The 23,997-nt window shown below is 33.1% G+C and overlaps 4 protein-coding genes across 9 annotated transcripts; 2 read left to right on the plus strand and 2 right to left on the minus strand.

Moving 5' to 3' along the window:
• Nucleotides 1-774: 774 nt before the first annotated feature.
• On the plus strand, nt 775-6,007 carry LOC146938831 (translocation protein-like protein). Of its 2 annotated transcripts, XM_085752728.1 has the most exons (6): nt 775-884; nt 1,541-1,578; nt 1,668-1,855; nt 2,478-2,679; nt 5,204-5,432; nt 5,612-6,007. In XM_085752728.1, exons 2-6 carry the CDS (start codon nt 1,560-1,562, stop codon nt 5,871-5,873), a joined length of 900 nt encoding a protein of 299 aa, XP_085608854.1. In that variant the 5' UTR covers nt 775-884; nt 1,541-1,559; the 3' UTR covers nt 5,874-6,007. The 2 variants fall into 2 exon arrangements, with proteins under 2 accessions (XP_085608854.1, XP_085608853.1); XM_085752727.1 differs by having other exon boundaries at nt 1,541-1,855.
• A 2,692-nt stretch (nt 6,008-8,699) lies between these two features.
• Nucleotides 8,700-12,485, minus strand: NF-YA9 (nuclear factor Y, subunit A9). 4 transcript variants are annotated; one of them, XM_085752732.1, is made up of 8 exons: nt 12,346-12,485; nt 11,865-11,921; nt 11,187-11,466; nt 10,923-11,029; nt 10,621-10,692; nt 10,332-10,496; nt 9,130-9,541; nt 8,700-8,901 (listed from the first exon to the last, which is right to left on the minus strand). In XM_085752732.1, the coding sequence occupies exons 3-7, from the start codon at nt 11,452-11,454 to the stop codon at nt 9,164-9,166; spliced, it is 990 nt and encodes a 329-aa protein (XP_085608858.1). In that variant the 5' UTR covers nt 11,455-11,466; nt 11,865-11,921; nt 12,346-12,485; the 3' UTR covers nt 8,700-8,901; nt 9,130-9,163. The 4 variants fall into 4 exon arrangements, with proteins under 4 accessions (XP_085608858.1, XP_085608857.1, XP_085608856.1 ...); XM_085752731.1 differs by lacking the exon at nt 11,865-11,921; XM_085752730.1 differs by having other exon boundaries at nt 8,700-9,541.
• A 4,623-nt stretch (nt 12,486-17,108) lies between these two features.
• On the plus strand, nt 17,109-18,365 carry LOC146938833 (uncharacterized). The gene is made up of 2 exons (XM_085752736.1): nt 17,109-17,460; nt 18,120-18,365. The coding sequence occupies exons 1-2, from the start codon at nt 17,178-17,180 to the stop codon at nt 18,284-18,286; spliced, it is 450 nt and encodes a 149-aa protein (XP_085608862.1). The 5' UTR covers nt 17,109-17,177; the 3' UTR covers nt 18,287-18,365.
• A 3,235-nt stretch (nt 18,366-21,600) lies between these two features.
• On the minus strand, nt 21,601-23,708 carry NPQ6 (YCF20-like protein (DUF565)). 2 transcript variants are annotated; one of them, XM_085752734.1, is made up of 2 exons: nt 23,523-23,708; nt 21,601-22,331 (listed from the first exon to the last, which is right to left on the minus strand). In XM_085752734.1, exon 2 carries the CDS (start codon nt 22,321-22,323, stop codon nt 21,868-21,870), a length of 456 nt encoding a protein of 151 aa, XP_085608860.1. In that variant the 5' UTR covers nt 22,324-22,331; nt 23,523-23,708; the 3' UTR covers nt 21,601-21,867. The 2 variants fall into 2 exon arrangements, with proteins under 2 accessions (XP_085608860.1, XP_085608859.1); XM_085752733.1 differs by having other exon boundaries at nt 21,601-22,334; nt 23,523-23,706.
• Nucleotides 23,709-23,997: the final 289 nt, after the last annotated feature.

The following is a 23,997-nucleotide window of genomic DNA, read 5'->3' on the forward strand; positions in this document are numbered from 1 at the left end:
GTGACTATAATTTAGCGACGTTGTAATTTTTTTTACATCAACAATGACAATATATAGACATTAATTAAAAAAATTACACAACCATACTTAGCCGCTAAACTCATGTTTCGATGCCTGTGCCTCACGAGAAGTAACTTGGTTGCAAATTTGCAATGGTTTGCCCTACAATCTAGAGGTATTCGGTTCGATACCCGGCACCTAGCGAAACTCATGTTTTGATGAGATTAATTTTTTTTTTTTTTTTGTGTCTGGGGTTGGGTTCGAACCCCAAACTTTGTATATACTCCCTCCGGTTCTATATATAAGAAAATATTCTTTTTTTAGATACATTTAATAATCAATGTATCTAGTCTTCATTGTAAACGAGATACATTCATTATTCAATGTATCTAAAAAAATAATCTTTTCTTATATATAGGACCGGAGGGAGTATTATGTATTGTCCTTACCAACTGAGTTAAGCTAAGATGGACTTCGATGAGATTAATTTATATGCAATGCAAATGTATTTAAAAAAGGTAGTGTAAAACTTTTATTTAATACTTTCATTTAAATCACATTATGATATTACTTTGCAATTTTTGTTTTTTGGACCAATATTCATGTCGACAAATGCCGACGTACAAATCAAATCTTTAAAATCCATCATATTCATGTCATAAGTGATTGTCTATCCTAAAATCTACCTAATAATAGTCCAATAATATATTAAATTAATATTTGTAATGTATTGAATCTTCTTGTACTAAAAAGAAAAAAATAGAGAGAGAAAACATAACATAGGTTAACAGAAAAAAATGAAGAAATCATCGGGAGGCGCGGCAGAGAAGAAACGCGTCCGACGCTCCTCCGCACCAGATCCCTCCTCCGACGTCCCTCCTAGGGTTTCTCTCTCTCTCTCTCTCTCTCTCTCTCTCTCTCTCTCTCTCTCCCTCTTTCTCTCTCTAGGGTTTCCAATTCTTTTCCAATTTTCCATCACCAATTTCTACACCCAATGCCTTTTCTTCTCAAATTCTTAGATCGAAATTTCAATTTCATTTTTTTTGTTGCATTTTTAGCGTGTTTTTCTTTCAGTATTTTGCTGATTGGAACTTTGATACAACAAAACTATACGCATGTTTTGCATTAATCATAATAAAAAAGCTAAATTTTTGTTTGTTATAATCTCATTTTTGAGCTTATTTTTACACATCCTTTTGCTATTCTAGATTGGATTTTCGATAAAGATTATTTTTTTAAGCTGCTTTTTTAATTGGGTAACTTGAAATTGGATTATAGTTCTAATTAAAATGACATTTGATCTGTTATGTTTGTGTTTGTGTGTTTTTAGATGTAAAATTGTAAATTATTTAGGATTTATGAAAATTAATGATTTTCTTAAACCTTTATATCCCCTTTGCACATGATCATTTTGTGAACTATGTTTAATTAAAATCTGAATTTGTTTATTTTTATGGGTTGTTTCAATTTTATTTGACATGCAAAAGTTGTTTGGGTTATATTGTGATTGTGTTGTTGTTATGATGTTTTTGGTTTTCAGAAACAAGCTGTGAAGAAGGATGTGTATCAGGTGTTTGCTGAGAAAGTGAGAGACCATAAGGAGTTGGTTTCGAGATGGGCTGTTTTACAGGAGACACGTGTCGAGTATTTTAGAGGGAAGGATTTTGTGAGCTTCTTGAAAAATCATCCGGAGGTTAAAGACATTCTGGAATCGGACAGGAGTTTAGAAACAGAGGACATTGCGAACATTTTACTTGAGAAAAATCTTTTAGTTCGCTGTGATCGTGTGGTAAAAACTCTTCGTCCTGGGAAGAAAAAGCTGTCTACTTGGCCTGCTCATTTAGAAATTTTCCCTGTAAGTAATTTTTCTTGCTGCAATCGTTGTGTTGCAAAGTAATGAGTGTGTTAGAAGTTTAACATATATGTGTTTGCATGTGGATCTGTCAATGTTTCAGTATATTTCTTGCGTTTTGTAGTTATTCCTCTGTTCAAAGGTTAAGCAAATTAAAATGGAAAATTTTCTATGTTCGAAATTTATGGTCACTACCATTGGTCTTTGATGTTATTCCTCTGCCTGACATGGGTGCGTGTGCCACGGTGAGAAAGAATGACCTGTTGATCCAATGAACAACATTATTGGCCACCTTTTTGTGTGTGGCCGTCTTATTCTTTTGGTTTTATCTTGTGTAGGTATGTTTGAATTCAAAGTGTCTGTTTCTTGGATTCAAATTGATTATTCGGCTTCCTACTTTTGTGATATCTATGTGTGCTCTGCACCATATTGTATATGAGAAAATTGTATTTCTGCACTATGAAAATTGTTTTTGCACTCAATGATAGTTTTAGTCTTGAATAAGAATAAAGAAAACATTTGTATACTTTGCTCTATGATAATATCAGCGCACTCTTTTTTTACGCTGCAGTAGTTTCAGTGATTAGTTTGTTTGGATCTAACACAATCTGATTGTCTTTTTCAGGAACAAGCCTTTTCCGAAAATGATGCTTTTTTTGCATGGACATTTGTAAAACGACATCCACTTTGGCAGACACTCCTATCTTTTTTCTGGCCTGTGTTAACATTGGCTATTTGCTTATTTCCCGTGTACCCTCATAGCTGCAAGCTCTTAATACTTTACTCGTGCGCTGGGATCCTTTTTCTCATCCTCTCTCTACTGTTGAGTAAGTTTTTCTTTTCTATATTGTTTGATTGGTCTCGCCTAGTTTCTTCACTTATGTATATAAATATATATCCTTATGGGCTGTTACAAATGTTCATGTCTCAAGCCAATTTTGTTATATGCCTGGGAGGTCGACTATGGAAGCGATCTACTTACTTCGACGCGTGATGGAGCGATATCGGACGGATAAAAAAGACTTGCACTTAGTTTTCATTGATTTGGAGAAGGCGTATGATAGAGTACCTAGAGAGATTTTGTGGAAAGCCCTGGAGAAGAAAGGGGTGAGGATTGCCTATATTAGAGTTATCCAGGATATGTATGAGGGCGCTTCGACTAGTGTGAGGACGCAGGATGGGGATACCGGAGATTTTCCCATAACAATAGGACTGCACCAAGGGTCAACCCTAAGTCCTTATCTTTTTACTTTAGTTTTGGATGTACTGACGGAACACATCCAAGAGTTAGCACCGAGATGTATGCTTTTTGCAGATGATGTAGTCTTGCTTGGTGAGTCGAGGGAGGAGTTAAATGGGAGGCTAGAGACTTGGAGGCAAGCCTTAGAAGCGTATGGTTTCTGCCTGAGTAGAAACAAGACGGAGTATATGGAATGTAACTTCAGTAAAAGGAGAAGTGGGTCTACCTTAGAGGTGAAAGTTGGAGATCATATCATACCCCAAGTTACACGGTTTAGATATCTTGGGTCCATAGTACAAAATGACGGAGAAATAGAAGCTGATGTACATCATCGTATTCAAGCTGGGTGGTTGAAATGGAGAAGAGCCTCAGGTGTTTTGTGCGATAAGAAGGTACCACTTAAGCTGAAAGGAAAGTTCTATCGGACAGCAGTCAGACCGGCAATGTTGTATGGTACGGAGTGTTGGGCGGTTAAGAACCAACACGAGAGTAAAGTAAGCGTAGCGGAGATGAGGATGTTGCGTTGGATGAGTGGTAAGACTAGACATGATAGGATTAGGAATGACATCATTAGAGAGAGAGTGGGGGTAGCACCTATAGTAGAAAATAGGTAGTTGGTAGAAAATAGGCTTAGATGGTTTGGACATGTAGAGAGAAGACCAGTAGACGCCGTGGTAAGAAGAGTAGATCAAATGGAGGAGAGTCAGGTTAAAAGAGGTAGAGGAAGACCTAAGAAAACCATTAGAGAAACCATTAGAAAAGATTTAGAGGTCAATGAGTTGGATCCAAATATGGTCTTTGATAGAACATTATGGCGGCATTTGATCCATGTAGCCGACCCCACTTAGTGGGATAAGGCTTGGTTGTTGTTGTTGTTGTTGTTGTTGTTGTTGTTTGCGGTACTACACCATGTATTCATTATCTGATGAATATATGTAGTTATGAATGGAGGAGAAAAAAGCCTGTACATTAGGAGATTTTGAAGCCAATCTACCATGTATATTATCATCCATATCAGTTATAACAGATGGGTCTTCGCTTACACTGTTATTTTTAATAGGACCCAAACTGTCTATTGGTTTACTTAAACCACACCTGTATTCTAAACCCCTATTAAACAGCATTGAATTGAACCGCCATTTTTCCATAGATTTTGAAGGCAATCTACCATGACAATAATTTTAGAAATTTTGCACTTAGATGAGGAAGAGGAAATTGAATTTTAGTTTGATCTGTATGGTGTTTAATTGTTTATCCATGTGGGAGAGTATACTAATAAAAGACTCCTGTCTTCATGATTCCCCTAGATTATTCTGATTTGTGTCAGACCTTCCATGAACTGGAGATGGTTATGCTGGTGTTTCTGGTAGTTTTCTAGGGGTTTGCATGGTTTTGAAAATGCAAGGTTGTTTGGAGTTTTCATCCTAAATATTAATATTTGTGTTGGAAGAGGGAAGTAAATCTGCTGTTTTTGAATAATAAAGATGATTTTTTTCTCAATAATAACGGAGATATATATGACAAAAAATATGTCTGCTGCAGTGATATTTTTATTATTGAACAACTCACACCCTTTTACTGAAAGATGCATGCCTTCTTGAATTATTTGGATTACAGACTAGTCTTGAAACCTATAAAATACACAGTATCCATAACATGTGTCTTTATTTTGTGTGCTTTTGGGTTTATTCATGCTTGATGGTATATCATGTGTGCAATCTAATCTTGACCAATTAGATGTTTATTGAAGATAATGACTGTTTAGAACTTTTATAGTCCAATATGTGTGAAAAAGGCTCTTTCAATTTCGTTCATGCATATACCTTGTAGTATGTATTTTCATTATTTCCGTATCTATTTTGGTAGGTTAGCATTAGCCCATATATGATACTTTTGGACTCCTTTACCTTGTTCTATAATTTTAACTTGTATCCCTTCTGGAATGTTAATTTCATAACATTTCCCCTAAAGGGCTCAAGGAATAAAATGTTTTTTAACTTCATGTGCGCCTAGCTACCAAATATTTAAATATTAGTTGTTAATTGTGTTAAAATCTTCTTGATAAATGCACCCTTTTCTTGGGCCTCATGAATATTTTTTTAACATTGTAGTAAGAGGTACAATATTTGGCGTTCTATATATTCTTGTTGGAAAGCGGATCTGGTTTTTCCCTAACATCCTTGCGGAGGAAGCAACACTGCGAGAGTTGTTCAGATTTTGGCCAAAGAAAGATGAAGAGGAAAGGCCGAAATGGACGACAAGGATTTTCTATGCTGTGGTGGCTGTACTGTTCATATTACTGTTGAGGCATCATGCACCTGATGAAGCTGCAAGGGCAAGGTAATTCCTAAACTTTATGAATGAATTTATAGGCTTCAAACTTTTTTGAACAGAATAATCTTGTTTGCTGTCAGAGCTTAAATTCTTATTTGGTTGGATCTACGACACCCCATGAAGGGAAAACAATTTGCAGTTTTTCTTTCTCGCCGTTATAACTTGTTGCTTTGGTCTTTGTGCAGGTATCAGAAGAGAGTATCTAACATCATTGATGATGTTCTTGAATGGTCTCCTAGTTTAGCCTTGTCTGGGATGATGGACAAACAGAATGTGACTAATGCCACAGGGTCCACTGATGCTGCCTCACAAGGCAGCACAACAGGACCGGAGCATGAAGCTCCAACCGATAGTAATGGTGAAAAAACTTTCTCGGAACAATATAATACTGAAGAAGTCATTGAAAACATAGAGGATGTAGGTGAAGATGATAAACAGTATGATTAATGGGTAATCATATACCTAAAATACATCTAGTGACTAGATCACAATTTTCCTTTTTATTTGAGTGTAAAAGTACAATGTGTGAAATAATAACAGTAAAAGTGGTTCGCTTTCAAATCGATCCTTATTAAGAAAAATGTTTTCCTTATCGTTTCGGCTGTCAGGCTGATCTCTCACATCATCATGCTTTATAATATAAAATATAAAATGATCTTTGCCGATATACACGACGAGTGTCTCTTGATAAACAGGTCAAAATTGACAAAAGAAATGTCTCTACTTGAGTTACACTTCGCATTCAGACTTTGTTTGGACGTTAAGAATAAAATCGAAGGGGGGTAAGGGATGGGGAGGAAAGAATAATGTTTCTCATTGTCTGGGAGAGTTTTTGGAGAGAAAAAAAGCATGTAACTCTTGATATATTTTTTAAATTTTAGAATATTTATGAAAAAAAGATTTTAAGAGCGAATGGATTTGGAGGGAAGTGGAAGAGGAATGAGAATAAAAAAGGGATAGTCCCCCACTTTGTATAAGTTTATTTTTTATTCATAAGATAAATATTTTAATTTGAGGAAGGGTTTTTGAGAGGTTCTAAAAACTCTTCAAACTAGAAATCAAATAAAAAAGACATGTCTTTCTCTCACATTCAAAAGCTCTCCCAAATCCATCTAAACCTTATATAATTTTTGCTAAAATCTTGGGTGGAGAGGGAAAAAATATCGAAAGTTGAGGCAAAATACCGTGTATTTGATTAACTTTCTTTTATAGAAATGATGAAAAATATTATTTTCTGTTTTGGAGGGAGGAAAGGGCCACAAGTACTAGATTTTGACTCTTCTCCAATATTGATGGGTAGCCAAAACTACCCACATGCATAGCTTCACCCTACACTTGATAGTATTGGCTGAATGATCTTTATTTATATGGCATCTCAATGTATTGAGAGGGTAAACGACTTGGATTAACAGCCTTGTTTTTGTTTTGTACCTAACTCTTCATATATAGGTATAGATATCTATTGAGGGGGGTAAAAAAGATTATGGTCTATACCTATATTGAAGGGAATTCTAAGTTTCGTGTAATTTTTTTTTTTCAAATTTTATGTTATTTAATCTCTTTTATTTATAAATTTATTCTCTTCTTTTTTTTTATTATAAGTTGTTGCAAGCGGTTCAAATGACTTGTGTGTGGGCTATTTGAAAAGTTCAAAATGCAAATATCTTTCAACAAAAATATTTTAAAATCTAATAAATTGTTGTTATTGTTGGTATTTCGCTTTATTCTTTTTGATAGTATGTTATGAGTTGGTTTTGTTTTAGCTTGTTTTTGACATTACCCTGGTCTTGATTTTTTTGCATTGCTTCTTGTAATTGTATTTTGTACCCTTGTTACATCTTGTGTTATAGGTAGTGCTCGTTAATATATCTTTTTGGTTTATTAAATGAAAAATCAATTTTGATTTCAAAATATACCGATAAAAATGAAGATGACAAAGCTAAAAGGATGGTATAATTTCGTCAACAAATGTGTTATTTAAACACAATTTTTTTTTTTTGACAATGTATAAAGTACACTCAGCATGAGTGTGTGTGCAACCCAATGTGAGAGAAAAAAAATCGACAACAAATGTGTTAAATGTGTATGTGCATGCAACCCGATATAAGAGAAAAAAACAATTCAACATAAGAGAAACTATTATAAAAATGAGAACCATCTTTATATACAACGTGTCTGTGTCGACTTACATTTTTTTCGTAAGAAACTCTAATCAAACTTAGCTTTTGTCAGATGATAAAAATAAAATAGATTATAATTTTCATTAGAGAAAAAACGATATATGAGCACACCAAATTTATATAATTTTGGAATATGGTGTTGAATATTTTTGCATCACTCTAATTTTTTAGGTGCATGCATCACTCTAATAAGGATAGAAAACCTAAGGATGCAAACATACCATCCATTTTTTAGGTACTATTCTATTATAATAAGAGATCATTGGAAGGAAAAAAATCCTAAGAACAAAAGCAAGTATTCAGTTGATTAAAGAAATGTTGTTATACGGTGTCGTTCATAAAACCTTGATATTTTCTCATCCACGAACAAATTTAACTAAACTCAAATGAAGTAAAGTATTGATTTTTGACAATCTCTCAACCCCTAAGCGCTTATGCCAGAATGTAAATGATTTTTCTACCCTCAAAGACGAAGAAATATTATAAGAAGCCACGTATAAAAATAACGATATTTATTTATTTATTTATACCTACATATAATGGAATACAAGCATTTGATGTAACTTTTTATTCAAATTTTAATTTCATTTAAAAGAAGACAAGCATAAAATAGTACCGTATCATATCAAAAAGTGATAAAATGTAGGAGAAAACTTATATGCAGTTACATAGATCCAGTTTTTGCTGTCTTGCAATATAAAAATGACACGTAGACATTTTACTTTAAGTTGTGCTAAACTCTGTTAGCTTATTGGTTCCTGACCCGTTTCATCATTCTTAACCTGACAATCCAAGTATGCGCCACCTCCATCCTCAACCGACAAGGCGCCAAGCCACTACTCCCTAAGAAATGACGGTGGCGGAACCTCACAATGCAACATAGATAAAGGTAATTCCACCAACACAAGGAAAGAAACCCCACCAAAGGGTTTTGCTGCACTTTTCATGGTTCATGGTGTGAGTGTAGTTGGGCTGAAAAATTGAAGATGATGACGGGGATGTGGAAAAATAAATAAATCAAAAGTTGGTGCATATTTACGATGAAAATGTAATTTATTTAGTTTTTCTATAAATTGAAATCATAGGCGGCAAATAAATAGAAAATGCGACTAGAACTAGATGCATGTTTGATTCTCTTATAATGATGTCTCATGTTAACATTAACAACCAACCAGTCAAGTTTACAGAACAAACCCAAGAAACAAGAGAGTTTGGTACATAAAAGAGTTTGTTTTCTTCAGTCTTCTGACCTGACCATCCATCCATATCAGCTGAAGTTGACTACCACTAAAACTCTGTACAAAATGCAAAAATGAGAAAAGATTGAAGGATTGATTGATTGCTTGAGACTTCAACAGAAATCACATACCCCAATCACCATTCTTCTCCCCCCCATATTATATCATTCACACCATTAACAGAAGAACAAAAGCCAAGAATGATTTGCCGGCATATATATTGCCAAGATAACCAAGGTAAGGTACTCATTCACCAAATATATCACTAGGATATACAAAACCAACCTCAGCATCTATCCTCCCATGCAGGAAGGGGGGTCTACTGAATAGCAAGACGCCTCTGCGATGCCTCGTTCGAGGAGATGCTTCCACGTAGCTGCCCTGAACAGTCCCCTTCTTCCACTCTTTCACCCTGATACCTTGAAGATTGCATACCATTGTTGTTGTTATGGTAGGAGCCACCACCATTTTCGTTTGATCCTCTTGCATCTTGTCGCATGTTGGGAGAATTCCAGGTTTCCGCAGAGTCTGAAGGCAAAAGTTCTGAACCAGATGAACTAATTGATTGCGACGACAAGACTGGACCAGAGCCATTATCCTTTCCCGAGGCCTCACCATCAGTTTTCTTTGCAAATCGTCCTCCGGTGCCTCTTGCCCTTCTCAAAGCATGCTGATGTCTAGATTCATGAAGATATGGCTGAAAATAATAGATGTTAGCATCAAGTTCTGTCTCACTTGAAACATATTCTGGACTCATGCAAGTAAAAAATGGTGAAAATCAGCAACTTAGCTCTATTTGCTTTTCTCATTTTACATGAATGTGACTACATACACTGGCAAAATTGGAGTGGAACCCACAAAAAGTTTATGTAGTAAAATCATTTTAGAAATCTAATTTCAAATACCATTTTTCTTGACATTTGTGCAATAATATATAATTACCACTACCTGCATCTGAGAGCTTATTTTTTACAGCCTAATTCTTGCAGACAAGGATACAATCCTCTAACTTCCATGAGCCTCCAACAGCAGATCCATCTAAACATTAAATTAGATGTTGTTGCTTGTTTCAAAAGTGGGTGATTGTTGTTCACAAATGTTTTTACATTTTTTTTTTTGAAGGAATGTTTTTACATAATTCTAATTAAGTAAACAAGAACTGACTTTTGTCGTCGTCAATACAGCATAATAATGGATACAACAAACATTACTGCTTAAAAAAAAATCAAAGGCTCTATGGTTGAGTCCTATATATTAGAAACATTTATAGTTTCTCCTTACAGACAACAGCGCATATAACATACACAAAGACTTGCTACTACATGCACGCTGATATATATTTTTAAAATATTCCATATAAAGACTAAGCAACGGTCTTATGAAATTGTGTAAAAGGTAGACAGAAGCCTTTCTCCATATAAAAAAGACAAATATCCCAAAGGAAAGGAAAATATCATAAAGAAGCATTAGCTTTTACGAATTCGTACCTTTCTAGATTTTATGAGCTTCCTTTCAAGCTCTGCTTTAGCACGAGCTTGTCTTCGCCTCAGAATTCCTTGGTATTGTTTAGCGTTCACATAAACAGGTTCTTGAGCCATCTCAAGGGGCAAAGGCATTCTGGCATGAGGCACTCCTATAAAAGGAGGATATCCCTAATAGTAAAAAAAAAAAAAATATGGTTAAATATCACAATGTTATCCAAATATTACCATTAATCAAGAAAATAGAACAAAATGGCAATAACCTTGAAGCAAGTAACAGATTAACGTCACATACCAACGGCTGGTGAGGATAAGCTGCCATCATGCCCCCATAATATGGATCCTGATAAGGATTTGTAGCACATGCCTGCATCAAAAGAATTGGAAGAATACTAGGAGTCCCATCCAGTCCAAATGCATGCAACTACAAGCTCTATAATAACATATTTTCCATTGAAATTATATGCACGAATCAGCAAAGATTTGTGTTCCAGAATAAAATTACTGATTTGATGTTTGCAAAAAATGTTTATCTTAACAACTTGAAAGCAATTGGTAAAAATAAAAAATAACAATAAAGCTTAGGCAAAGGCTTACAATTGAATGACCAACAAGTTCCAGCTGAGGAGTCTGTGTGAGGCATTCTTCGCGAATAACTGCAGATGATGCAGTATTCTGCATTCCTTGTTCTTGTCCGTAATTTCCTATCAAGAAGAAAAAAAAATACTGTATTTTAGTGCCTTTAAATCAATAGTATTTGGTCGAATGAAAAAATTTCATCAAATGTAGTTTAAAGTGCCAATCTGTTTATTTTTCCCCTATTTAATTGTTAGTAAATAATTACACGATATTCTAAAGCACCTGATTGATTGGGAGCAGCAGGCTGTGAATCCTTAGCAGCATCATCATCTTCCTCATTCATCTCACTATTGGACAAAGACTGGCCTTCCTCATTGGATTCTGAATCACCATTGGGACAATCAAGAGAGGATGAATTGGCACCAGACATTGTTTGCGCTACAGGATTGTATCCAACACCACGCCACCAAGGTTCAGAATAAACACCACCGGGCTGAAAGGAATGAGGATCTGACCTCGGTTGATTTGCAGTTTCCGACTTGGGTTGCATATCCTCAGATCCCTACAAAAATTACAAGTATAGTTTATACACAAATCTTATCCCTTATGCTAAAAGAAAACTGGCCAATCACAGCCACAAAATGCAGTAATCCACAGTGAAATTGATTATGATCACACTAAAAAAAAAAGAAAAAAATCCTTATTCAATCAAGAGTTACAAAACAACCCATGTTAACTTTTATATACTTGACCATATATTAGAGTTGTAAATCTTGACACAAAACATCTCTCAACTAAAACCTACAACTATATTCCCAAAAAATAAAAAAACCTACAACTATAACCGAGTGATTGGACTCAAGTGGCTAATGAACTCTACCTAAAGACGAATTGTTTGGAAGAACCCGAGTTTGATTTCTAGGTGGAACAATTCTATATTCTAGACCAGACTTTACTTACCTATCAGCCGAACTCCAGATTGAGGGCCCCTTCTCCTAAGAACCGGAGGAACAAAAACTGTAACACTATGCCACAACTTTTCAGGTCATATTTGGTCAAACAGAATCACATGAAACATAAGGAATAACAGAATTTCGGTTATCACATCCGTACACTACCTATGAAGCTCTGTTTAACAGAATTTCAACAAATTTGTTACTTAACTACCCAATTTTCTACCTTTCACCTACATTCACAATCAAACCTAGCTCAGAGAAAAATCCTCTTTTTCGTATTGAAAAAAAAAAAATCTTTTTGTGATTCCAAACAAGAATTCACACAGAACAAGACATGCAATCACAGAATTGTTTGACTCGGACTCGGAAAAACAAAAACAACCCAAAATTCAGCACGAAAACCCTAATCCCTAATAAGCATCAGAAAACGACGAATCACGCAATCAAAAAAATCGAAGAAGAGAGAAATCGAAGCATGCACTTACCTGAGGAAGAAGGAAAAAAGAACCCTAGATTTTTGAGTCTTATGATTCTGATTGAAATTGAAATTGAAATTGAAAATTCAAAGGGGCTAATCTGATTCTTCTCCCTCTCTCTTTCTCTCTCTTTCACGCGCACACACACACACAGAAACACTGTTCTCTGAATTTAGTATCAGAAATTAATAACACCACCAATAATATCAGAGATAATTAACATTTTTAAAAATAAAAATAAAATAACAATACTATTTGTTACACTCAAAAGTCTTGGTCTTTGTAGGTCTTGAGTAAGGTGTATTTTGCATTATTTTATAATCTTTGTTACAAGAAAAAAAAAAACATTAAAAGCAATAATATTTTAGGGGATTAAAAGCAATATAATTATTAATTATTTTTTTAAGGAAATTAATATAATTATTAGTTGTTGTACTTTTGAATATTTTTACAAATATATTGATTGTTGTATTTTTGCTAGTTATATATATAAACAAAAACATTGTTTTGGGCCGACTTATTCAATTCCACTTTACCCTTAAACAAAATTGCTTATAAAAGTGTTAAATTGTTGATATTATTCAAAATGATAAAAATTTATATAATATTTGTTATATTATCGGTGTCATTGAAAAAGATAAGTGTAGTTTGTTCAAGTACAAAATTGCAAATTATCTATACCTATAATTTTAATCAAAATCAAAATAATTTAATTAAAATTTTATAAAAATAAATGTTCGTAATTTATACGCATTAATACAATAAAAAAGATCGGGCAGACAAACACGGATTGCTCAAATATCAAGAGTAATTTTATTTAGAAGAATCTTCAATAGTTTTTTTTTTTTTTAGCAAAGAAGAATCTTCAATAGTTAATAGTTAGGTAACTGAACTATTTGAAATAGAGGGTTTAAAGAGTTATAAAGTTAAAAGTTCAAGTCCTAACAAAGAGAAAAACTAACATAATAATTAACATATTAATATTTGTCCTTAAAAAAATTAACTGATAATTATCTTTGAAGTTATTTTTTTTTGTGGTGTCCGAGGTTGATACCCCAAATCTTACGTATATTATATAACTTTGAAGTTATCTTTATATAATAGTATAGATTTCATTTTCATACGCATTAATTAATTTACTGTATTTTCTAAAAGTGTCGATGACACAAGTTAAAAAATCAACTATTAAATTTTGTTTTAAGACTTGTGTTAAAAATGACAATTTTTAAAAATTAATACACAACTTTCAAGTTAAAACTTTTAGCATTGATTTCTTAATTGGTACCTTTTGATACGACTAACATTTACCTCAACCTTTTATTGCACAAACATTTACCTCAACCTATTTGTAAAAATATTTTTTCTTAAAATAAATGAACTTTTCAATATATTCTATAACGAACTTCTCAATTTTTAAATGATAATATTTTTTTCAATTATCTCGTCATATTAATGATGTCAAATATCTCTTTTGACCCTTTAAATTTGACACAAATATCATATATTAGTTTTTTGAGTTTTCTAAGTTTTAAATATGTCATTTAAATTGTTAATTTAATACATCGTTACCCTTTTACGCACCTATTTAAAACTTCAAAACTTAAATATGTGTATTAAATTAACAACTTAAATGACTTATTTAAACTTATAAAAATTTAAAAGATCCATTCAAAACTTATAAAATATAAAGATTAATCCAATATTTTTGTCAAATTTAAAGGACGAAAAGAGGTATTTAACCTATTAATCACTTTCACCATTTTCATGTCGATATATTTGATCCTGCCTTTAAAATAATAATAAAGAATACATCAATGTTTAGCGAGAGTAATTTTGTTACAAAATAAAGAGAATAAGTTAATAAAGGTATTATTCTTTTATAAAACAAATGTGAACAAATACCTTTGAACACTTGATAAGAAGTTTGAAATAAAAAGTTTATCTTGAGTGATTAATAATAAAATGATTAATCCTCTGTTACTTAATGTGAAATCATCAAAATTTCAAATCTTAGGCACATGAGTGAGTATCTGTTTCACTTAATTCCATCATCCAATGATGTAATGATGACGTTACCTTCTAGTGGGACCAACTAGTTTTAAAATAGTGACACGTGTCCAAAATGGGAAACAAAACAGGGTGTAGGGTAACCAGCGATAGCGGGTTACAAGTGTAGGGCCCACGTGACACGCACTTGACTTGCTGAAATTTACGGAACGCGTGGCTTCTACGTGGGACCACGTAGTACCAACGTTGACAGCAAACCCTATCCATGTGTCCTCTGTTTTGCCTTTTTTTTTTGTTGCTTAAATAAACATCCTTCTTGTTTTTTCCATTTATTATTAATAAAAAATTAATATATGGTCTTAAGACATTTGTTAATTAACTAAATGTAAAAATATAATATTAAAGACTGTGTGTCTCTCTCAAAAAAAAAAAAAAAAGACTGTGTGTCAATTATTTATGTTTTTACAAAAATGTGCATTTAACTTTAGTTGGATTAATTGTTGAAATATTAACGGTAAAATACACGAAATCAGAAAATAATCATTGTTAACAAAAAAAAAAAAAACCACAGATTATATATTTCATTTAACAAATACTTAAGCTTACCATATTGGGAAGAAAATGGTAGAAGAGTGGTAGGCACGAGAGAAGTTTTGGTGAGAAGTTTTGGTGAATAATTGGCAAGATACAAGAAATGGATGAATTATTATTTTATTTTTTTATGATAATACCTCACCATTCAAGTGACATGCATGGCAAAATAAAATCATACTCCATAAGATAATAGATGGTTGTCGTCCTTTACTATAATTACTTCTCGATCTCCATTTTCATGTAAAGAGATCAAATTATACGGCAAAAAAAAAAAAGAGATTTTTTTTTTTTTAAGAGAAGAGAACAAGTTAATATTACTTCTCGATCATTTTTCTTTATTGGCAGGTCCTTTATAAGTAACATAGTTTTAGTACAATCTAGTTTTTTAACAACAAAACAATAAAGAGAAATACAAGACAGCGCCAATATAAATTACACACCCAATCCAACCTCAAGATGATGTACTCAATACCAAGCTTACATTCTTAGTAAAGAAGCTATAAGATCAACATAGCATTTATAATAATAGAGACAAACAACACTCTTTACCCTACTAAAAAACCATCTACTTTAACATGAAACAAAACCACCGTCACTTGATTTGACAAAATACATTCTATTTCTGGCTTCCTAGATGAACCACAAACAGTTGAGTTATTTATGATCTCAAGTAAAGCAAAATGAGTTCAACACGGTTTTCCAATACCAAAGAAAAAAGTTGTCTGGTGGTGTTGATGTGCTTATGGTGCATATCATTATTTAAGTTGACCATGCTTACTTATGTAGTTATGTTCTTTCATTACCTGTTGAACATTGACATTCTACGGTTTTTTTCATGATAAAACTAGCACTTGAAACTTAACTTTTGTAGATTGGAGGAGCTAGTGAAGCTGAAGTTTGGTACAAATGATAAGCATCCCTTTCCTTCAATTTCTCCATGTTACTGCTGTATTAATAATTGAATCATATGCATGTTAAACCTAAAGTCTTGAAGAGTTTACTCACAATTTCATGATGGTCAATTTTATATTTTTAGAAATTAAAATATATCATAGTTTGATTTCACCATATAAGTAGAGTCGAAGAAAATGAAGAGAGGTTTCATCAATAAAGCTTCTCTACCTTATTTTTTAGTGTGGTTGGTTCATAACAGGAAAAACAGAAACACAAAAACTTCTCCGAAAAGGTTCTCAAACTAATTTTGTAGTGTGGTTGATACCTATTAGCTAGCATATATGCTTTTTTAAAGACTATACCGTAACAATGTTATAAAATTGTTGCAGTGTGATGAAAGAGCTATGAAGAATCTTTAGTCTTTACTAGCGTACTTCAATGTTATAAAACTGATTCTGTACAAACGTTCAATGTATACCTGATTGCAAATGATATCATGGAGTACCCTTTCTTTCTATATCCATTGCATGCTCTTCTTTGGGTTGTCATCAATTTCATGATGATCATTTTCATATTTTTACAAGTTAAAATGTATCACAGCTTGAAATTGATGACAACCCAAAGAAGAGCATATATATGGTATGTAACCCATAACTTGATAATAGTAGTTGGGGTTAATTGTCATAATGACCGTCTTAGATGCATATTTTAGGCTCATAAAGATTTGATTGTATCATGAAAAAGTGTTTAAAGAGCTGAGTAAATTTATAACATATACCGTTATGTAAAGGCAATTCAAGAATTAACTACCGATTAACTAACTTTGTCTTCGACAAAATTATTCTTACCAACTTAATTATTCTTTAAATTCAAATTTAAACTTAAATCTAAAATCTACCCCGAAAATATAGGAAATTTGAAGACTTAACTATCTTTTATTTAAATATATTTTTTTTTCTAAAAATTTGCTCTTAATAATCTAATCAATTTTTAAAAATTAAATTTAAAAATACTTAAACGAATTAAGTTAAAGTTAACATTTTACAACATAATACAATAATATATGTGTGTAACGAAATAGAACATATAAATTTGATAGAATGAGTAGAATGCCCTCAATTATCCTATATTGAATGTGACAAAATACCAAATGACAAATGGACCACACTTCTTGTCAAAAAAAAAATGGACCACACTTTTTTTACCAAACAATTATTTAAAATATCAAGTTTTGTTTTCATGCTAAGGCTAAAACCATAAACATTATCTTCATTTCCATTGCTTCTCGTGTCTTAAAATTTGGGTGAATGTAGTGAAGAGTGAAGGAGAGTTCCACTCATATTCAGATGTTATTCTCTATGAAACCTCTTAGCATCTATAAGCAGCCACCATTATTATTTGCATCACTTTCTAAATCGTTATTACATAATAACGATAAAGGCATATTCAAAGAGAGGAGGCTCATAAAATATTCTTCTTCATTTAATTTATGCTGCATAGTTCATGCATTAAAGGAAGATTCAAAGCAATATGAGATAGATCCAGAGAAAGCCAAAGAAGCCCTCAAAGAGCTTGACCAGAAAATTCAATCTATCTCTAGTAGAGAAGTTTCCTCTCCAAAACTCAAGGGTACTCTCTCCGTTTCTTTTTCTCTTATTTTGTTTCATTGCTAATTCTTGTAGTGCTTTTAAATTTTGTGGAAGTTTATGTCTTATGATAAGGCCTCGTTAGACACGAAGGATTTTGTGAGCAAGTAGAATTGCAATTGATTATAGTAGGTTATTTCCCTTTTTTAATTTTACGGTTTTGTTTATTTCTTTTTGGAAAAAACAATTATTTTGGTTCCTACTTTGCACTCGTTAATGGTCCTTAACTCAAGATAAAATGTAAAATAGTATCTAGACGTGTACATCCGTTAGTCGGTTTAGTCTTTGATGTTAAAATTGACCACCGTAATAATAAGGTGTAAAGTCAAGGGTCGGACTAGTTGTTTTCCCTTTTCTAAATTTACATTTCGTTATTTCCCTCTCCTAAGATTATACAAGTCATGCCAAGATTAACTATATATGATGTAAAAGTGAACCAATTCAAATATGTTGAATAATAACAAGGTTTCACTTCAATTTCTCTTCATTTTTCATTCTAGGAGTGGGCCCTCACTCGAAGAGTATCATTTTCTTCATTCTGAGTTAATTAGAGTGAATCAGTTTATAATCTCAATGAACTCAAACTCTTTGGTCTTCACCACTTATAAATAGTACATACTTTTTCTTTCAACTTTTTTGCAGTATCAGAAATGAAGCCTACGAGAGAGGAGGTGATAAGTGACAACAATGGTAAGCTAGAAATTTCAGAGACCTTTCTTGCACTTCTAGCTGGTGGACTTGTTCTCTTTACTATATTGTACAATGTACTATTCCTTACTGTAATTAAGCCAGCCATTGATGGTCCATAACCTATATCCAAGTGCAGTGTGTGATATTAATTAATTTGCGGAACATTCGCGACATATATAAAGTTAAGGTTTGGAACTATATATGATTTTTCTCATAGTTATGACCATGTTTTTATATCCCACGCATGTTGCTAAGATTCTGATGACAACATTAAAATCAACTTAGGAAAGAATATTTGGTTCCACTTAAATTTTCATCAATTGGCTAACGTTGTAGACTTTGTAGCACCAAAAGAAATATTTAGCTTTTCGAATAAGATTTATTCATTTTTTGGTTGGAAAACTCTCAGATAGACTTGCATAATGGTAGAAAGTGTTTTGTTTGAGTATACAAAAAAAAATCCTATATTTATTAGAAATTGAATGGGCAGTAGCTTATGCAACATAATTTCACGATTCATAATTTCTCTAAAAAAAATAATTACCATGTGCAAATTCAATTTTCAGTTTTTCACATAGTGTAAAATTACCAATAAAACTTGCGCAAAAAAAAAAAACACCAATAAAACATTCAATGAGGGTTGTGTGTTAGCAGAAAAGTAAAGTGCTATATTCGCGCAACATGGCAAACTAAGATGGAGTTTAGTGCAAAAGCACGGATCAAAGTAGTAGGAAGTTCCTCGTATTAACTTTATCACAAGCCACTTAATAACATTCTAACGTTTTTTTCATGATAAAACTAGCACCTGAAACTTCACTTTTGTAGATTGAAGGAGCTAGGGAAGCTGAAGTTTGGTACAAATGATAAGCATCCCTTTCCTTCAATTTCTCCATGTTACTGTTGTATTAATAATTGAATCATATGCTTGCTCAAAAAAAAAAAAAAATTTGAATCATATGCAATGTTAAACCTAAAGTTCTTGAAGAGTTTACTCACAATTTCATGATGGTCAATTTTATATTTTTAGAAATTAAAATATATCATAGTTTGATTTCACCATATAAGTAGAGTCGAAGAAAATGAAGAGAGGTTTCATCAATAAAGCTTCTCTACCTTATTTTTTAGGGTGGTTGACTCATAACAGGAAAAACATAAACACAAACTTCTCCGAAAAGGTTCTCAAACTGATTTTGTAGTGTGGTTGATACCTATTAGCTAACATATTTGCTTTTTTAAAGACTATACCATAACAATGTTATAAAATTGTTGCAGTGTGATGAAAGAGCTATGAAGAATCTTTAACCTTTACTAGCGTACTTCAATGTTATAAAACTGATTCTGTACAAACGTTCAATGTATACCTGATTGCAAATGATATCATGGAGTACCCTTTCTTTCTATATCCATTGCATGCTCTTCTTTGGTTTGTCATCAATTTCATGATGGTCATTTTTATTTTTTTAGAAGTTAAAATGTATCACAGTTTGAAATTGATACTTTAGCAAGTGGATTTGCAAGCTACTGTTCTGACTTAACATGCACAATATTAACAAAACCGGTTTTCACATGCTCTCTGATTAAATGACAATCGATCTCTCGTGGGATGTAAGCTTTCTGGCCAAATGTATAGCTGAAATGGAATCTCCAAAACATGCATGATTTGAGTGATCCATAATAATTTAGCGCTAAGGGTTGCAAATGCGATATACTCTGCTTCAGCAGAAGAGCGGGCAATCGTGGGTTGTTTCTTTGACTTCCAAGCAATTGAAATCTCCCCTAGGAATACACAGAAACCGCCAGTTTTTCTTTTTGTAAAAGCGCAACATCACCAATCAACATCTACATAACTAGAACCCACTTGGGTTGGTCCGATGATGTTGGTTTGGGACCTTGGAGTGTGTTCCTCTCAAGGTCTCAGATTCAATTCTCTCTGATGCCAATTTCGGTGGGTTAGTTTAACTTTAAAAAAAAAAAAACGTCTACATAACCATATAACTACAAAGAACCTAAAAAAGCAACTAAAAAGCAAGCTTAAATAAGCATATGCACCATAAGCACATCAACACCACCAGAAAGCTTGGCTAATCTTTCCAGTATATGGAAAAGGACATGAAACAAGCAGAGGTAAGTTGAAGAAATTAGCATTTCTAGTTCTCAAAAAGCAACTAAAAACTAAAAAGGCGCATAGGATGTGTATTCACAACAAATTAACATTACCACATGACAATCAAATAAAGGCTGAAATGACATTTTCATCCCATCAAATTAATACACGTTTTTTTTGTTTATTTTAGTCCTTCCACTTTTTTAAAGCATGCCTTATTATCAGTAGTTTTGGTTAGGGGTGTGCAAAAAATATGGTTAACTGGACCAAATCACTGAACTGAACCGCACCACATCCCAAAAAACTGTAACCAATTAAATGGTTCATAAACTGAACCACATATTTAAAAAAATTCAGATAACCAAACTTAAACGGTTAAACTGTATCTGAACTGCTTTGATAAAAATGATTTTTATTGCAAAAAGTGTTAAAAAAAAATAACATCTTTTTTAACTCCCTATTGAGAAAGGAAGAGAGGACTCGTATGGTTACTTCTCTCCGGAGTTTTCATCGACATCGTTCGTTTTGCCTCGTATTGCTATCTCCGGCGAGACCTGCAACACCGGTAACTTCCGTTTGGTCTCATCACCGGACGCCGCCGGATCTGGTGGCGGAGCTCTCTCTCCTCCAGCTGCTCTGTCGAAGAATCATGCAAGCAAAGCTTCAACGGCGTGTGATTTGTACAGTTTGTAATCCAGATTCAATTCATTTCAAAGGCTTTGATTTGTTGATGTTATTTGAATAAACTAGTTATAAAAAATTCACTGGAAAATTGGTTTAAAATCCAATTGTTTTTCTTTTTTAGCAAAAAATCATTTAAAACCAGTTTTTTGAAATACACTGAAATTTGGTATAAAAAATCTGGATTTAACAAGAAAACCGGTTTTAAACCAGTTCAATTGAATTAAACCGGTTTAAAAGTTGTAAACTGGTTATGAACCGGTTTTGAACCGAACTGAAACTGGTTTGAGATATAAACCAGTTTTTTTCAAAGTGGTTTTTAAAAACTGAACTGAACCATTAATGTGGTTCAGTTACTGTTCAGTTATGCACCATGAACACCCCTAGTTTTGGTACATAGATGAACTTACCTCACAAGTGTGTTAATCTTTTGAAAAATAAATTAATCATAACAAGTGTATTACTAGCATTGTGTGAGCATAAGCATCAACTGGAAGATACCTCTCAAATGTGGTAATTGGCGCATGACTAAACTTTTGTAACACAAATGTAAAGAGGTGCAATTTTTTAGGACCTAATAGGTACAGAAAAATAGAGAAAAGACTACATCAGCTCAACAAATCAATAGAAATGGAAATAGAAGAAATATAAGGAAAAAAAATTGATATAATTTATTGCAGTTATTCTAGCTGATATACAACAAATCAGAGGACAGTTCTAGAGCCACTAACACTTACAAGCTTGGTGGTTAAGCACAACAAGACCAAATATGGATAGCTATCATGTAAACATGTATCTTGAGAAGTTGCATTTAGATGTTAAATAGTTCCAGCACGTACAAGCTTGGTGATCAAACACAATCAAACCAATTTCGGAGAGCAGGAATTTTGAGAAATTGCGTTTAGATGTTGAGGATCAACTTGCAAGCTTAAAGGCATCGATGAAAAGTCCATAAGTGAAACCCATTTTGAAATTATTGAGAAGAGCAACAGGGAAAGTAATTTTTGGCCGGCTGTAATAGAACTTAGTCACATACTCAGTAAGAAGAACACATACCACTGCAGCAATGACATCATTGACTGCTAGAGCTCCAAAAGAGAGTGAGATTGTTTGCGCAACATAAAATCCACCCAACAAGGCGATTCCACCAAACAAAGTCCTGCGAGAAGGCCTCCTAAAGTAATTCTTTGAGAGGTCAGGCACGAGTCTAATAATGTCCACTAGTCTCCTTGATCCACCGTTTTCTTGCACAGCCTGAATCCGAAGCCGAGCTGAAGATCTTCGATTGAACCTTCCACATACACCGACTTTCGTTTTTGGAATTTGACTGAATCCGAGGCCTATAGAGATCAAGCTCATTGAATGCGTCATTTGTCTTTCTTCTATCAAGAATCAGCAAGGTCAAATCAGAAAGATACTCAGTCGAGCAAAGTTGATGATTGTAAAATACTACATGTCAGGCCAACAAAAATTCATACCAACAAGAATATAATAGATAACATATTATGCAAGATACACCAACTGAGTAGAAAAATTATACACTAGGAATTCAATAGACTAAATTATCCACATAATTTTTTCAATGATAAGCGGTTCTCATTTACAAGCCTTTTACTATACATGCTTTGCAGTGTATTACATTTACAAGTGCATGATCATCCATTGTTAAATTTCCTTAAACATCTTAAATTTACAATTGTAATTTACACACTCAACATAATTACAATAAACTATTGAAAGAAAGTGGCTATGATATATTATCAGGACCTTTCTGTTTTAAATGAAGACAAATCCTCTAAATCTAGTGATTATGTACTCAGTAAATTTGAAACAAATTCATTAATGAATGACATCAACAACAAGAAATCAAGCCTTATCCCACTAAGTGGGGTCGGGTACATGGATCAAATTACACCATGATGTTCTATCATAAATCATATTTGGATGATGAATGACATCAGGAGGATGGAAATGTATCCAATACTATCATGTAACCACTCGTCAAGTGTGTCCTTGAAGGTGCAGGAGGCATACTAAAGCAAATAAACTTCTTAAATTCCATATATCAAGTGAATATCACAGTATCTGAGAAGTAAAGATATAGATGCATATCAACATTAATTGAAGCAAACATTAAAATATAAAGTTTACGAAACGAAGGAAAAAAAACGCCCCCGGACACACATAACCAATTAGATAAAAGTAGAAGACTCTCATAATCGTGATAATCATAACAGAAAATCTGAACACATTCATTGTAAATCTCCTTTCAGGCATTATATCAAACAATTCATAGGCATCATCAACCACATGATTCTGAACATACCCAACAAAAGTTCTTTGGGTCATTATATCAAATAATTCTAAAGCATACACATATACTATCATTTTCATAAATCACAATTTTATTCTTAACTAAATTGAATTAACAAAAACCAGAAACGGTGGCAGAGAAACAATGTGCATAGCAATAAACGTGGCAGCAAAAGCTACCAATGAATGAACAAATACATTGACATAATTGATATATGCAGAAAAACAAATGCTTGAAAGTTGTTTGTAAGCTTTACCTGATAATAATTACCCAGAAACTTGAATCACTTGGGTGGAGATTGAGAGAGTGGAACAAGCTTCTCCAGTGAGAGATGTGTGGAGAGTGAAGACACACCAAAACCGTGGTCTGGTGAGGGGAATAGGCCTACATGTGTTTTTTCACTCGGTAGTTAGGGAATTTCTCTTCCCACCCTTATCTCTTCTCATGTGCCCTCCAATATTCTCATTTTGCCCATATAATTTTAAGAAAAATAAAAAGTTCAAATCATATAATCTGAATATGATTATATATATATAGTCCTTGTGAACTTATCTCAGTTGGTATGACAATACATAATGTATGCATAAAATAAAGCCAATTCAATTTTTTCCAGATTTTTCCTGAGAATATGAAATTTTGAAGAGCGCACGAAAAATGGTGAAGGTAAGAAGAAATTCCCCAATAGTTATGTGGTGAAATTCATCCCATCTGTCTGGATATGTCTGAATTGG

Source organism: Medicago sativa, chromosome 3 (assembly GCF_051527215.1).
Source record: "Medicago sativa cultivar Bolivia chromosome 3, Bolivia_mono, whole genome shotgun sequence".
NCBI classification, from domain to species: Eukaryota; Viridiplantae; Streptophyta; class Magnoliopsida; order Fabales; family Fabaceae; genus Medicago; species Medicago sativa.

Excerpts from the sequence above, each read along its gene's own strand:
- LOC146938831 (XM_085752727.1), top strand. The coding sequence starts at position 798 with ATGAAGAAATCATCGGGAGGCGCGGCAGAGAAGAAACGCGTCCGACGC. Across the intron at positions 1,856-2,477 it reads CTCATTTAGAAATTTTCCCT|GAACAAGCCTTTTCCGAAAA; the intron begins GTAAGTAATTTT and ends TGTCTTTTTCAG. Across the intron at positions 2,680-5,203 it reads CATCCTCTCTCTACTGTTGA|TAAGAGGTACAATATTTGGC; the intron begins GTAAGTTTTTCT and ends TTAACATTGTAG.
- NF-YA9 (XM_085752731.1), bottom strand. The coding sequence starts at position 11,454 with ATGCAACCCAAGTCGGAAACTGCAAATCAACCGAGGTCAGATCCTCAT. Across the intron at positions 10,497-10,620 it reads CTTATCCTCACCAGCCGTTG|GGATATCCTCCTTTTATAGG; the intron begins GTATGTGACGTT and ends TTTTACTATTAG. Across the intron at positions 9,542-10,331 it reads AGCTCATAAAATCTAGAAAG|CCATATCTTCATGAATCTAG; the intron begins GTACGAATTCGT and ends TATTATTTTCAG.
- LOC146938833 (XM_085752736.1), top strand. The coding sequence starts at position 17,178 with ATGTTATTCTCTATGAAACCTCTTAGCATCTATAAGCAGCCACCATTA. Across the intron at positions 17,461-18,119 it reads TTCCTCTCCAAAACTCAAGG|TATCAGAAATGAAGCCTACG; the intron begins GTACTCTCTCCG and ends ACTTTTTTGCAG.
- NPQ6 (XM_085752734.1), bottom strand. The coding sequence starts at position 22,323 with ATGACGCATTCAATGAGCTTGATCTCTATAGGCCTCGGATTCAGTCAA.